At 27.8% G+C, this 15,212-nt stretch overlaps 2 protein-coding genes across 3 annotated transcripts; one reads left to right on the plus strand and one right to left on the minus strand.

Moving 5' to 3' along the window:
• Positions 1 to 6,229: 6,229 nt before the first annotated feature.
• Positions 6,230 to 14,867, minus strand: LOC106784479 (peroxisomal (S)-2-hydroxy-acid oxidase GLO5). 2 transcript variants are annotated; one of them, XM_014744063.1, is made up of 9 exons: positions 14,424 to 14,867; positions 13,278 to 13,415; positions 12,842 to 12,993; positions 7,601 to 7,856; positions 7,400 to 7,528; positions 7,155 to 7,287; positions 6,861 to 6,977; positions 6,540 to 6,651; positions 6,230 to 6,466 (listed from the first exon to the last, which is right to left on the minus strand). In XM_014744063.1, exons 2-9 carry the CDS (start codon positions 13,409 to 13,411, stop codon positions 6,399 to 6,401), a joined length of 1,101 nt encoding a protein of 366 aa, XP_014599549.1. In that variant the 5' UTR covers positions 13,412 to 13,415; positions 14,424 to 14,867; the 3' UTR covers positions 6,230 to 6,398. The 2 variants fall into 2 exon arrangements, with proteins under 2 accessions (XP_014599549.1, XP_014599550.1); XM_014744064.1 differs by lacking the exons at positions 12,842 to 12,993; positions 13,278 to 13,415; positions 14,424 to 14,867 and adding an exon at positions 8,652 to 8,723.
• LOC106784478 (N-acetylgalactosaminyltransferase 6-like) lies at positions 8,358 to 11,889 on the plus strand. Its single transcript, XM_014744062.1, has 2 exons — positions 8,358 to 8,793; positions 9,420 to 11,889. Exons 1-2 carry the CDS (start codon positions 8,596 to 8,598, stop codon positions 11,043 to 11,045), a joined length of 1,824 nt encoding a protein of 607 aa, XP_014599548.1. The 5' UTR covers positions 8,358 to 8,595; the 3' UTR covers positions 11,046 to 11,889.
• Positions 14,868 to 15,212: the final 345 nt, after the last annotated feature.

Genomic DNA, 15,212 nt, shown 5'->3' on the forward strand with positions numbered 1-15,212 from the left:
TATTTTATTTCATACGCTTGTCACATTATTTTACGTTTTATGATGCAAAATTAACTGAATTCATTATTGTTACTGTTATTATTAAATCGCTATTCAATTATTTATTTTATTTCTCTATTTTTTCTTTTTCTCTTTCGTTGTATTGTTTCAAATATTTTACGTACAAGAAAAAAAGATGTAAATCAAAGAATAAATAAAAGATGAATTGTATGAATGTCAAAAGAAAATAAATTTAAAAAATGACGTGGGGGTTGATATGATACGAACAAATTAATGAAAGTCAAAAAAAGAAAGAAAAAAAGAACTAAAATAAAAATAAATTCCTCTAACAATATAAAATGTTTGTACTAGTTTCGACTGCCCGAAATCCGCTGAACTTTTTCTGCGAGGTATTGTATAATATTCTATACACAATCGGACATTTCGAAACGTGTACCATAAATAATATAAACGGCTAAAAATAATTTAAAAGATGTATGTATACTACTGCCTTTACATAATACTATAGTAGTAATAGATTATTAATGTGTACGTTTTCAAGAATGAAAATCCAAGTATTACATACATATAGAAATCTTTCTCTCTCTCTCTCTCTCTCTCTCTCTCTCTCTCTCTCTCTCTCTCTCTCTCTCTCTCTTTCTTTCTCTTTCTCTCTATCTTTCTACAGATATACACAGGGTGTTTTAAAATATGCGAGCATAACTTCAAGGATTGTTTCAGTACACTATAAAAATTAAAGGGAAAAAGATCGCATAGGCATTTTTTTTAGTTGATAATAATAATAATAATAATAATAATAATAATAATAATAAGATGAATAGTAAAAGAAAACAAAAGAATGCATAAGCCTCGAGAAAAAAAAAGTTAATCGGTGTACAAATGAAAAAACACGGCCTCCAACATTTTCGATGATTAAATTTGGGCTTAAATTCTCTTCGATAAGAAGATAATAAAAGTCATTTAAAAAAGAAAAAAGGAAAATGTAAGAAAAATGGGGATAGAAAGAAAAAGAGAAAGAGAGAAATAAATTAAACGTATAGTTACTTAGCTTGATTTCCGAAAAATTAATCGTCATATACGTTGAAGAATAAAAACTGGATGATTGATATTAATATTTCGATATTGTTATAAATAATTAGTATCAATAGCGATCGCTCGCGTCAATTATACTATTTAATAATACACAATTAATTTTAAGAAACGATGACTTAAGAATATAAAATTTAGAACCCCGTTAAAAAAAAAAGAAAAAGAAAAAGAAACAATTGAATTTACGATGCCAGTAACATTTTGTTATATTTTTGATATTTCTTCTTTATTATTTTTCTAATGTTAATTTTTGTTTTTTTCTTTTAAATAATTTTTTGTTTAAAAACGAAATATCACAATTTGATCTCTATGAATTAACAAGCATATCGATGGAAAATAAATTAACATTAATATTTTGGTCTTCTTATTAACATTTATTCGATACACTTATATGTACGGAATAATATGATTAAAAAAACAAAACAAAAATAATAGAAAAGAATGTTAACAGATTAATGAAACTACGATCACAGTCCCTGAATAATGCGATCGGGAAAATGGAATGATTAAGGAATACGTTTAATTGTTATTAATTAAAAATACACTCGTCGTTGATACTAATCTTGTATGCTGAGTATACTCCTAACAATAATAATAATAATAATAATAATAATAATAATAATTTTAATTATTATTATTATTATTATTATATATTAGACGTATTAGAAAGCTAACTAAGTCGTAAAATAATAATAATATAATATAATGATGATAATAAATGAAATATTAAAGAAAAAAAAAGTAAAAGGAAGAAAAGAAAAAAGAAAAATGATTATTTAGAAGTGAAATATCAAGATAAGAAAAACGTGATAAGGGGGGTGGAGGGAGGGAAGATATAATCGGAAGAAATAAAAAAATCCTTTTTTTTTTCCGTATACATATTGTCAATTAGATTCAGACTGACCGCAGGGATTGTAAACGCATAAACGATTCAATGTTTTTCGATGTTTTAGCTAAACTATATGAAATGTCGCCGTCGTTGTTAAAAAATAATGTTTAAAAAATGAAAGAAAAAGTGACTGCGTGTTGTAATACGTCATGTGAACACGGTGGCGTAGGACATTGCTAAAAATAATATTAATAATCATATTATTTTTTGTTTTGTTTTTAAAATTTCGCATCAAAATACGAACAAGTGTAATCGAAAATAGCGCGGGGAATAATCCTTGAATTTTTGTCTTTTTATTTTTTTTTCTTATCTCCAAGATTGATATTATTTTGTATAAATAAAGCAAATAAAGACAAACGAAAGCTCATATTCTACGCCACTGGATCGTAATTGAATTTATAATCGTACGATTTAAGTGTGAGAAAGATTTAAAATTTGCGGTAACATTACATTAAACATTTGTCGATATACGCATACTAACATATATGCATATTATGAAGACCAATTTTTTGTTCTGAATATTTAGGCGTACATACACACATACACGCATTAACATATACATATATATACATACATACATACATATGTAAATTTCTATGGCAAAATCATGAAAAAGACATCCATTATTTTGTTCCTAATTTTTAGTACTATCAAAATAATCGTATTTGTTTTATTATCAATGAATTCTTTAACATTTCTATTATTTAAAAATATCTATACAATTTGTTTGTTTGTTCAATAAATTTACATTAAAAAAAAAAATAAACCAAATAAAAACTGTCGCAAATCCTAACGGATGATCGTATGATTTTGCCATTTTTGTTGAGAGTAAAAGTTTTTTTCCGATTAAAATGTAAAATGAATATTTACTCTCGACCCAAGAGCTGACTGTAAAGCGATATTCTAAATAAATAAATACACTTTTTACACGATAATACTTACACATACCCAATTAAAAAAAAAAAGAAAAAAAAAAAGCAGAAAAAGAAAGCGCGATAAAGAACGTTGATAAAAGTATGAGCAATCGTGTGCAAATTACACACAATTTGTTATTTAATATTAATTATTATTATTATTAATATTATTATTATTATTTTGTCAAGAATCGATCGACTTCGTTAAGAAAAAGAAAGAGGGGTAGGAAGGCAAGGAGATTTATTTATTTTGCGAATATTTCAAAGAAGAGGAAGAAGAAAAAGATAAATTTGGCCGTGTCATAATGTTCGATAAAATTTTGGTTATACATCGAACAACCCTAAACGCTTGGAATTGATTTACGCTAGAATAACATATATGTGTACATAAAAATATATATTTACATTCTATTAAAAAATAATTTACCACACGTATATACACAAGTAGCTGCTATTAGCAAACGAAAAGAAAAACTTTATCGAACGACCTAATCTCTTTTAATTGTCTTTCTTACGCTCTGTCTATATTATTTACGAAAAACATTAAAAAAAATTTTAAATAATAATAATAATAGTAATAATAATAATAATAATAATAATAATTTGATTTCTTGAATTCGTTTTGAAAAGAAAATCTTAGAAATAAAAGAAAAAAGAATGAGAAGAAAAAAATTAATACAGAAACGGGAAACGGAAAGAAAGAAAAGAAATGTGAAAACAAAAAAATAATTTAAACAAAAAAAAACCATGATCGATCCTTTTTCAAATACACACAATAATTATCTGGACCAATAAATTTTACACTTCTATTGATACGTAAACTACTCTCATCTTAGAGTAACACTAATTGATAATCTCTCTATAAAATATCAGAAACACACATCTTGAGCGAGAAGGAAGGAGAAGAAGTAAAAAAAAAAAGAAGTTAAAGAATTAAATGAAAAGAAAAAAAAAACAAAAGAATAAACAAAATGAAGAATAACATTCGTTGTACGCCACGAGGGGGGTGGGTTGAAAAGTTTTGAGCCTCGGCAAGAAAACGAACTTTCATTTTATTTGTTTTTTATTTTATTTTGGTTTCAAATGATTATAAAAAAAAAAAAGAAAGAAAAAAAAATATATGGAAATTGTGTTTCCGTGTTAGGCCTCGCAACTTTTCGACCCAACCAACGTATATACTCGCTTAAAATTAAAATAAAATAGGAAAAAAAAACAAGAACACCTAATTACTTATTCACATTCTTAATACTTACAAAAAAAATAATTGCCCCGGATGTTTATCTTCCTTATCACGTGCGTACATACTTTTAATTAATTACATATGTTGTTACCGTTAAAACGTGAAATCCGTCAATTCATTAAATAACTGAAACATTAAACGAATTAATCGGAATATATATAATTTAACGGTAACATATAAATAAATTTTTTCGCAGGAACTACCACCACTACATAATCAATCGATCACTAAAAAAACACTGTGTGTCTATCGTTATCATATATTGTGATTAATCGAATATGTATCGTATGTAGTATGTTACATAGCATATTTTCTGAAAACTGGACGCGCATTATACTCTTTTCAAAATATAACGAATTATAAATTTTATTGTGTGTTTCGAATGAAATATTTTAGGAAATAATAAGAAAAGAATCTTATGTTTCCTAAAAATTTGTTATTATATTTCGAGAGCGTAAAATTAATCCACGCAATTAATTAACACGAATGATACGTGTACGTATATATTCCGAGAAATTTATTTCAACGTGTTTATTTCGTTAAGAATTTCCCAAGAAGAATTTGCGTGAAATTACACACATGCTTTTGTAAGATATTTTAATGGAAAATTTCGATAGTCGGATAAACGAAATTATAAATATGAGAGAAAAAGAGAGTGGGCGCGTCCCGTTCGAGAAGATGTATGTGTGTATGTTCGTGTAATATATAAATAAATAAATAATTAACAGGTGTGAAGATATATATATATATATATATATAAACCGATGGAAAAAAATGTAACCGAAAAAAAGAAAAAAAAAAAAAAATTACCAACGAGGAGAATGTACGTGGATGGGTTGAAAAGTTTTGAGCCTCGACAGGAAAAAGAAAACTCATTTTTCTTTGTTTTTTGTTTTTTTTTTTTTCAAATAAAAGCAAATGTCATCGAAAAGAAAAAATGTTTCCGTGTTTAAACGCGAAACTTTTCAAACCCCTATCCACGTATAATATATATAAACAGATATCACAAAAATTTCTATGTTCGACTATGCAAAATTGCAAGTGAGTGTATGAGTGTGTATATATCGTAAATATAAATAAAAGAAAGAAATAAAAAAACAAATATATATATACATATATATACATATATACTATATAAATATATAATAATTATTATTATATCGCTAACGCGTGTGTATATTGCGTATAAATATTATAAATAAATAAATAAATAAATAAATAATATATATATTGATTGGGGCATGTCTCTCGAGACGTCGTTATTATACACGAGAAGAAAAAATGAGATCTTATAGAGACCAAAGAAGCCAACATACAAGTTGGAAGATCGCAAAAACATTATGCAAAGAGAGTAAAATAAGGATAAGGATAAGGATAAGGATAAGGATAAAAATATAAAAATTAAAAAAATTGCAAAAAAAAACAAAGAAAACAAAAAGAACAAAACGAAGCGATTGGCTTGCTGTGTATCTTCGCAAAAAAAAAAAATAAAAAAATAAAAAAACAGAAAAAGAAAAAGAGAGGGTAAAAAGTAATTCGGTCGGTAACTGAAAATGTTTTTCTTTATGACGCACGGTACCGTATTACATCGAAATTACAGCTTATTATATTTTATGAAAGAATGGAATCAACAACGATAACAAAATATAGGTGACGATTTATTTTTATGGGTTGGAAGATCTAATAAAAAAAAAAAAAAGACGAAGAATGAATTTTTTCAGTAATCGGTATCGTCGTTTTAAATGTCGTTAATAAAACGCAAACGATTATGCACGATGGAAACTATTGAATGAATATTTTCCTTCGGCATACGTACACGTACGCATGTACGTGAAATATGTGTAAATGCGTGGTGGATATAAATACACGAGATGTAAAAGTTGCAGTGCAGGCACACATGTGTATACATATAATATACATATGTGAAAATAAATAAATAAAAATAAAAATAAAATATATATATATATAGATATGTATTTAATAAAATGCCAACCATGCGAGTATCGCGAACTATACTACAATTTTAATAATGTTCGTATTTATTTCTAAAATATTTTTTTTTGTATTTTTTTTTTTTTTTTTTTTTTATTTTTCTTAGATCATCATTTTTATTGTTGCTTTATTATTATCCATTATTATTATAATTGTAATAATTATTATTATTGTATAAATTGTCAAAGCAGATAAACAACGAACGAATGTTTTCGATTATTATCTATGTATAATAAATTGTCGTTAAATAATGATATAGCGTGGAAGGCAAATATCACAAGTGACTGTAATGTGACTCGTGAACGATCATATCTTTGGTAACATCTATTACGGTCGTACAACCTGTAAAAAAAAAGGAGTGACAATATATGATATATTAAAGAATAATTCAACAATTATTAGTAACATTGATTACCTGTCAAAGCGAACGTATGATCGATTTCTGTTCTCATTATCTCAAGAATATTTAATGCACCTTTTTCTCCGGCATACGATAAACCCCATAACAACGGTCTACCCATGAATACCTTTTCATCAACAATTAGATTTATTATTTATTTTTGAAATTAATTATTATTATTATTATTTAAAAGAAAATAATAACAATTTAAAATATAAATATTTAATGTTTAGAAGAGGAGAAGAATATTTTGATCTCTTATCATTTAAAAATATATAATCGTGACATCATTTTATATTATATATATATAATATGTATATAGTTATTTTAATTTACCATTTTTGCGCCTAAAGCAAGAGCTTTAAACACATCGATTCCTTGTATAATTCCTCCGTCCATATAAATTTCTACTTTATCCTTTACTGTATTCACTATCTCAGGTAAGACTTCAATCTAAAAAAAGCAGAAAATGTATGTAAATAACTAAACGTTATTACCAAAATTATTTACGTTTCAAAATTTGAAATCTATCGAGAATTTGTTCAGATTTTGAAATATTTATATATATATATGATATTGGTGTATATTATATACAACATTTTGATGGAATAAATTTCACGTAATACGAACTGTTGCAGGAACGCTATCAATTTGACGTGCACCATGATTAGAAACTATAATAGCAGATACTCCATATTTCACTGCTAAAATCGCATCTTCGGCAGTTAAAATACCCTTTAATACGATCGGCAATTTCGTATTGCTACAAAATCAAATAATATGAATTTTGAAATAAGTTAATTTTAACTACATTTTCATAGAAATAATTTTATGTACGATGGATAATTAAAAATGGTGTTAAATAATTTTAATACCTTTTTAGCCATGTAATATCTTTCCAAGAAAGTGACGGATCGAATAATTCGCTAACATACTCGTTTAAACCAGATCCTGTTTTAGATGTGGTTACTTTGTCTGATAAAGCACCTTCGAAATTAGCTAATCTAAAGAAATAAATTATTTCGAAATTGTATAATCGATCCGAAAAGAAAAGAAACATTTATGAATATATGAACCTCAAATGTTTAGGAAGCGAAAATCTGTTTCTCAAATCGGCACGTCTGTTACCGAAAATTGGCGCATCCACGGTAAGAACGAGAGCTTTAAATCCAGCTTTCTCAGCTCTTTTAACTAAATTCAATGTAATATTTCGATCGGTGTAAACGTAAAGCTGAAACCATTTGATACATTTCGGTGCTGCCTCTGCAACTTCTTCGATACTGCTGGTTGACATAGTTGAGAGTATAAAAATCGTTCCTGCAGCTTCGGCAGCTATAAATAAATAAATAGATATATAATAAAAATCTTCTTTATTGTCGTATTGAAATAATTTATTGAAAAAAACTAAATGATCAATTATATACAGTTTTTTTTCTTTATACAATAAAATATAATAACATACAGTGTGTCTCAACTGAAGAAAGCTATCTAAATATATTTTGTGTTTTTAATGATATGAAAAATGTGTTTATGACATTCTCAATAAGCGTGTATTTTTTTTAAATTGCATCCCTTGTAGCAGGTTAACAAAATGCATTTAAAAATATTTTTATCATGACCTACTATTACTAATAATTATAGAAAAAGGGTCGAATAAATAATCGATTTTCAATTGGGTCGATACTAGAAGTACATTTAAAGTAAGCGCCCCCTAGTGTTACAGCAACAGCACCAATGAGCGACGCAGAAACGCACGCATGCGTAGAATTTTGCGCATAAGTAGAGGCTCGCGCATGCGTAAAGGCACGCATGCGCAGAATAAAATGCACGTACTTATCTTTAACTTAACCCCTTCCTCGATTTTAAAGCAGTGTTGTCAATGTTATTACCGTTGCCGGTACTTCGGCGCGTAACGTTCGGATTATACATTAACGCGCGATGTATCGCGATAAATATATTTTTCATTGTAAAAAGGATAGATGAGTTGTCGTGTTGATAAATAACAATAAATCTTCAACGACGTGCCATCAGTAAAGTAGAAATTATACGATATGAGTGAGGGCTGTTCGAAATGATGAGACGAAATGTTATAAGTCTCCTCAAGTTCTTCACATTGGCGGCATTTACCGTGTTTCTCACTGTTATTATTTTTCGTTATATAAGACGATCGCATAATCGAGAATTAACGACAGAACAACTTCCATCGTTCCTATTGATTGAAAATGGTGGAAAATTTCCGAGAGATTTGGCACGACGTTTTAACGAACAGGTGAGCTTTTCTCTTTTACTCTCTTACTCTCTCTTTCTCTTCTTCTTTTGTCTGTTCACTTCGAAGCCGACTATACCGTGTATGTGTGTGAGAGAGAAAGAGAGAAGGTCAAAGACCCATTCACTCTGCGCGCGACCATTTAAGCAAGTCAAACAGGTTGCGTGACATTCCGCACTAGTCAGACTTTCACGTTTCATGCTAACTCGTATTTTACGATCTTGCGGAGAACGTCACGTGTACTCTTTCAATTTCATCGAAAGTGAATTTAATGCTCTGACCTTTACATTTATATATATCCTCTTGTTTTATATTAACTAATATATTTGTTTATAATTCTATTGATATAATTTAAATATGTAATTTTTATTATTAATTCAATGTATTCGCGTATCTACTATTAATGTGTTTTATTATCGTACAAATTGTATTTAATTATTTTTCCATTTATCATCTTATCAAATTTTTGTATGTAATATTTATCAGATAGATAAAACGAGAAACGTTTTAAACGTGTAGGTTGTGTAACTTATCTATGATATCATAGATATAATGTTTCAGAGAGATATAGTTGCAGAATAGATAAAAATGTATTTAACATTACAATTTATTATTTTATTTCTTTACAGAATGAGGATGAGAAAATCGATTGGCACGATTACAAACAGATAGAAGAAGATGGTAAAAGAAGTGGAACAGGAGAACAGGGAAAACCAGCATTTTTATCTCCTTCTCTCGACAAGCTGAAAGAAAAATTGTATAAAACCAACGGTTTCAATGCAGCTTTGAGCGATGAAATTTCTTTGAATCGTTCAGTTCCTGATATTAGGCATCACGAGTGTAAGAAAAAGAAATATTTGAAGACATTAGATCCAGTCTCTGTCGTAATATCTTTTCATAATGAACACTTTAGTACTTTAATGCGCACATGTTGGAGTGTTATCAATCGTTCTCCACCTTCGCTTCTCAATGAGATTATACTAGTCGACGATGCCAGCACAAAAGTAGAATTAAAAAGCAAGTTGAACGATTATATAAATAAACGTATGCCAAAGGTAAAGATAATAAGATTACCAAAACGATCAGGATTAATAAGAGGCCGGTTGGCTGGTGCTAAAATAGCATTATCCAAAATTCTTGTCTTCCTAGATTCACACAGCGAAACGAATGTTAATTGGCTACCACCGCTTTTAGAACCGATAGTTCAAGATTATAAGACTTGTGTTTGTCCCTTTATCGATGTAATAGCGTATGAGACATTTGAGTATAGAGCTCAAGATGAGGGTGCCAGAGGTGCTTTCGATTGGGAATTGTATTACAAACGTCTACCACTTCTTTCGGAGGATTTAAAACATCCCGCAGAACCATTTAAGAGTCCTGTCATGGCTGGCGGTCTGTTTGCTATAAGTACTAAATTTTTTTGGGAACTAGGCGGTTACGATTCTGGATTAGATATATGGGGAGGAGAACAATACGAATTGTCATTTAAGATATGGCAGTGTGGTGGCCAAATGTATGATGCACCTTGTTCGAGAGTAGGTCATATTTACAGGAAGTTTCCACCATTTCCTAATCCCGGCCGTGGTGACTTTTTAGGAAAAAATTATAAGAGAGTAGCGGAAGTGTGGATGGATGAATATGCAGAATATATTTATCGTAGACGGCCTCATTTACGTTCATTGGATCCAGGCAATTTAACGGAACAAAGAAATCTTCGAAAGAAATTACATTGTAAACCATTCAAGTGGTTTATGGATAAAGTAGCATTCGATCTTGTCGAAGTATATCCACCGATAGAACCAGATGACTTTGCTTCAGGAGAAATTAGAAATATAGGAGCACCAGAGTTATGTCTTGATGCTAAAAAGATGAAGAAAGACGAAGTTATAACAGTAGATATTTGTATAAAAGATAATCCTAAATTATCTGGTGAACAAGAATTTAAATTGACGTGGCATAAAGACATTAGACCAAAAGATCGCACAGATTGTTTAGACGTATCTAGATCGGATATAAAAGCTCCCGTAAGCTTATATCCTTGTCATGGAAAACAGGGTAATCAATTATGGCGATATGATGTAGAAAAACAATGGTTGATGCACGGTTATATACCAAGATGTTTAGACACAGATCCAGGTAGTAAAAAGGTTTACGTAACTGCATGCGATCAGTCATCTCCTACTCAAAAATGGAGAATAGAAAATGTCAATATGAAAGCTATTAATAATTGGGAAAACGTGGGACCAAAGCTCTGATAAATTTTTTCCTTCGTATTGCCATAAAATGCCATTATTTTATATCACATTGAGTTTAACTTTTAAGTGGTGCAATTTTCGATTTAATGTAAATATTGGCAGATACTGCTGTTTCCAACTAGTCATTCTACGTTGAGATTTGATTATCGTTAATACTTTAATCAATTGACACAAATTGTAGATATTAAAAATGAAAATTTGCTTTCGACGTGAAAAATACGATCTTATATGTAATATAATTAAGATAAAAAGAAAACTTCTTTATAGATTTTTTCTTTTTTTCTCGTTCTACGTATACACGTTCAATCAATATTATCAATAGGAACATACTATTTGCCGTGTGCCTTAATTCTAACGGCTGCATTTAATATTAATATGTAATAAAATATTAGAAACGTCATACAGTTAGAATGGATTTTCTATTCGACTGAACAGTATAATGTTAAGTGAGTAGATTGTACAATATGGTTGCCATAGGAAGAGATTTTGCGCTTTCTATAATTGTTAGAAGAAAAGACGAGGTGCTAACAATAATATCATATTCTATATATATTTCTAAGAGGCATTCTACAATATTAGAAATATAGAGGTGCTATAATAAAAAATAACAAATTTCTATCACATTTGTGCCGTAAAAAATGATGTGAACAACTTATTTGTAAAAAAAAAAAGAAAAGAAAATCCACGAAATATTTTAACATATGTAAGATATTAATATCATAGATAAGATTTATTAGAACAGAACAAACTACAGTTTATTTTGCATTGATATTTTCAGCGAGATACTTATCGATAACGTTCAAAATCAATAGATAACGAAATATTGTTTTAAAACACATTTCAAAGATATTTTATAATTAGTAAGAATATAATGATATATATACATATGTATATATATATTTAATAATAATCTAAATACATATATATAGATATTTTTATAAATATAGATATGTATATACATTTAGATTATTATAATGTATACTTAGGATATTCTATAACTGGAGGTATAAACGAACAGGGAATGAATCTACATAAAAAAAACTAAATAAAAAATGTAGAATAAAATTTAGTCATATAAGACTTTGTTCTTGTAAAAAATAAATTTGTAAATTTATTGAATACACGTACTTTTGACTGATTGTAAGCTTGCATCTTTAGAAACTAAAAACCTTGTTCAATAATCATAAGAGTAGAGTAAGAAATATCATCGTATTGACAATGTTGTCCTCTCAAAAATATCTGGGAATAAGATAGTAACATTTGTCGAATGCACGTACACTTAGCGTATTGCTTGTTACAGGACACACTATATATATCTTATTATAAATTGATGCTATTTAAATGAATGGTATAAATAGATTTGAAAGAAAATATATTTCTACCATTTACAAAAAATATGGGATTATGATAATAAACGAATACAAATCTTAGAATAATTAATTAATAAGAATAAAGAATTATTTAGTTTGATCAAACGAGCATAGAAGCAATAATCGTAAGGAAAAAATAAAATCGAACAAAGTTTTTATTCAGTGATCTACATTTTAAACGATTAGAATACATATACATATATATGTATATATATACACATACGTTTGCATTTTAAAAGCGTAATAATTATTAAGTGACTGTGATGATGATGATGATTATGATGACAGTGATGACGACGATGATGATTGTTTGGTATAACATTCGATTATTATTACTATTTTTGTAAAACGTTTATATGGTTTAATAAAACTATAGGAATATTTTAGTTCTTCTCATACAATCGTTAATATTTAATTTGAACTTACCTCTAGCATTAGCGCATTCGCCATCGGGGTGAGCCATTCGTTGCATAGCAGCCGGTGCTACCCCTAACGGCATAGAAATTTTGTCCCCTAATATAGTCGTGCTTAGATCTCTTTTCGAAACGTCTCGAAGACATCTAGGTTTTATTCGATACCTAAACAACATACACACGCATATATATATACGTGAATAATTTATATAATTAATTAATTTGAATTTTATATACGTGTATTAAAAAAATACAAATCTCGTTTAGATTTCGTTCTTTAATTGTTAATTAAATAAATGATATCAATTTCTATCGTACGAACGTTATCGTAATTTGTTTATAATGACTTTTAAACAAGGTCCCGATTGTCTCGATAATTGTCTCGATATAATTATTATTATTTTTATTAGATGAGAATATTATCAAGCGTAAAAATAAGATCTTTGTACCTCTTGAAAGCTTCTCTGTTCCATCGTAAGCTACATTCATCGCCGGCTCCACTTTTATAATAATCTCTTACGAAAGGAGGCAGATTATTATGCCCGTATTTTTCGTAATCTTTCACGCACACGAAGTTCGCCATTTTCCTTAAAAAAAAGAAAAAAAAAACGAAAAAAGAAAAAAGTAATACAAAATAGAAAATTTTGTAAAAATAAATTAGGGTAAATTTATATTCAAATGTGAATATTTTTATAAGAATCAAAATTATCTTGCGATATTTCATAATTTGATTTAAATGAAAATCTAATATTTTTATACTAAATTATATCTCAGGAAATTTTCTACATTATACGTTTTTCGTTATTCTATTATTGAAAGTCGAGCGTTTTAACAATAAAGTATCTCTTATGAAAGTAAATATTAGATTTTTAACGCGCGCGCTATCATTAAATAACACATGTGTAGTAAGTACATATATGTATATATGATAGCAAGAACTGGAATTTGAATTCGTTAGAAAAATTTTGTATTAGTCATTTGTAACAGAAGTCGAAATGGGCCATTTGGTCGATATCATTTTCTGTAGATAATTTTCATATGTATTGCACATTAATTACATTGATATCAATAAACATAAACATATAATAATATGAAATTACAATTTTATATTTTCATTGATTTAAATTTGTAGTTCTATATAAAAACGGAGTGTCCCATTTTTTGTATTAACAATTGCATACAAATTATTTGATTATGTTACACGAAATTGAAGAAAATATTTAAATGGGATTACGCCGTACAAAAAAACATCATTTACTTGTCATTTATTTAACTACTAAGTACATTTACGATTAGTTTCATTACTTTGTAAGATAGTATATCTCAATTTCGTAATGTAAACTTGTAAATTACTTAATTGAAAAGTAAAGTGGTATTTGAATTACTTGCAAGATTCTTTTTTGGAGTTTCGTTAGTTGAAGAAGACAAAGATAAGCGTATTGACATAATTTGCATATTTGATAAAATTTATTAATTATCTAAAGAGTGAAGAATGTGTTGTTACACCGTTGAGTTATTTATCAAAAAAATAAAATAATGCTCTTTTTCGTTTTTTTTGATTTTTTAAATTAGAAATCATGAATTCAAATACTTACTGTGCTAGTAAAATAATTAGAAGTATCCCGAAAAATATAATATAATAATATTATTGTAACGATTTCTCGCTTGTTTTCGTGATTCGTCGAGATGATTTTTCACGATGAATGATAAAACGAATAACGACATACACTTACACACACACACACATACACATATAGATCAAGAAAAAGGAAATCAATGAGGAGAACTATCATCAATCGTCTTGGCCGTCTGCTGTATGACTGATACCAGAAAGAAAATTAGTAACATAATCCATAGTATTCATCGAAATAACCAGACTATATAATATAACTGATAAAGATGTTTATACATACTTGGTAATATTCCGAGTTGAAGATAATTCTCATAACAGAATATATCGGAATTTATTCAGATTTAATATCATTACTATTATTATCGCCAAACATTTTTTTTATTATATATTTCAATTTTATTCATGAAAGCACGCATTATGAATTTTTATCGAATGCAATTTTGATTATATTTAAAACATTATAAATAAAGATTTTTCGCTTGAAGTCAATGTTTTAAAAAAAATTAAACAATTAAAATTCTTTTTACAATTAATACGAGTTGTGTTTTATTACTATATTTATACGTTAATTTATATATCTTTTTAGCTATTAGAAATCAGGATTACATCTTGAATGAATTAAGAAAAAAGGCGAGGGTAAAGTTCAGTTTTGATTATAATACTGTTATACATCATAAATTGTTAATAAATATTTACTTTTATTTGATACAAGTATTCTTTATTATAACATATTTTATTTGTTTAACAAATG

This window comes from Polistes canadensis, unplaced genomic scaffold (genome assembly GCF_001313835.1).
Source record: "Polistes canadensis isolate GaletaPanama2010 unplaced genomic scaffold, ASM131383v1 scaffold_36, whole genome shotgun sequence".
NCBI lineage: Eukaryota > Metazoa > Arthropoda > Insecta > Hymenoptera > Vespidae > Polistes > Polistes canadensis.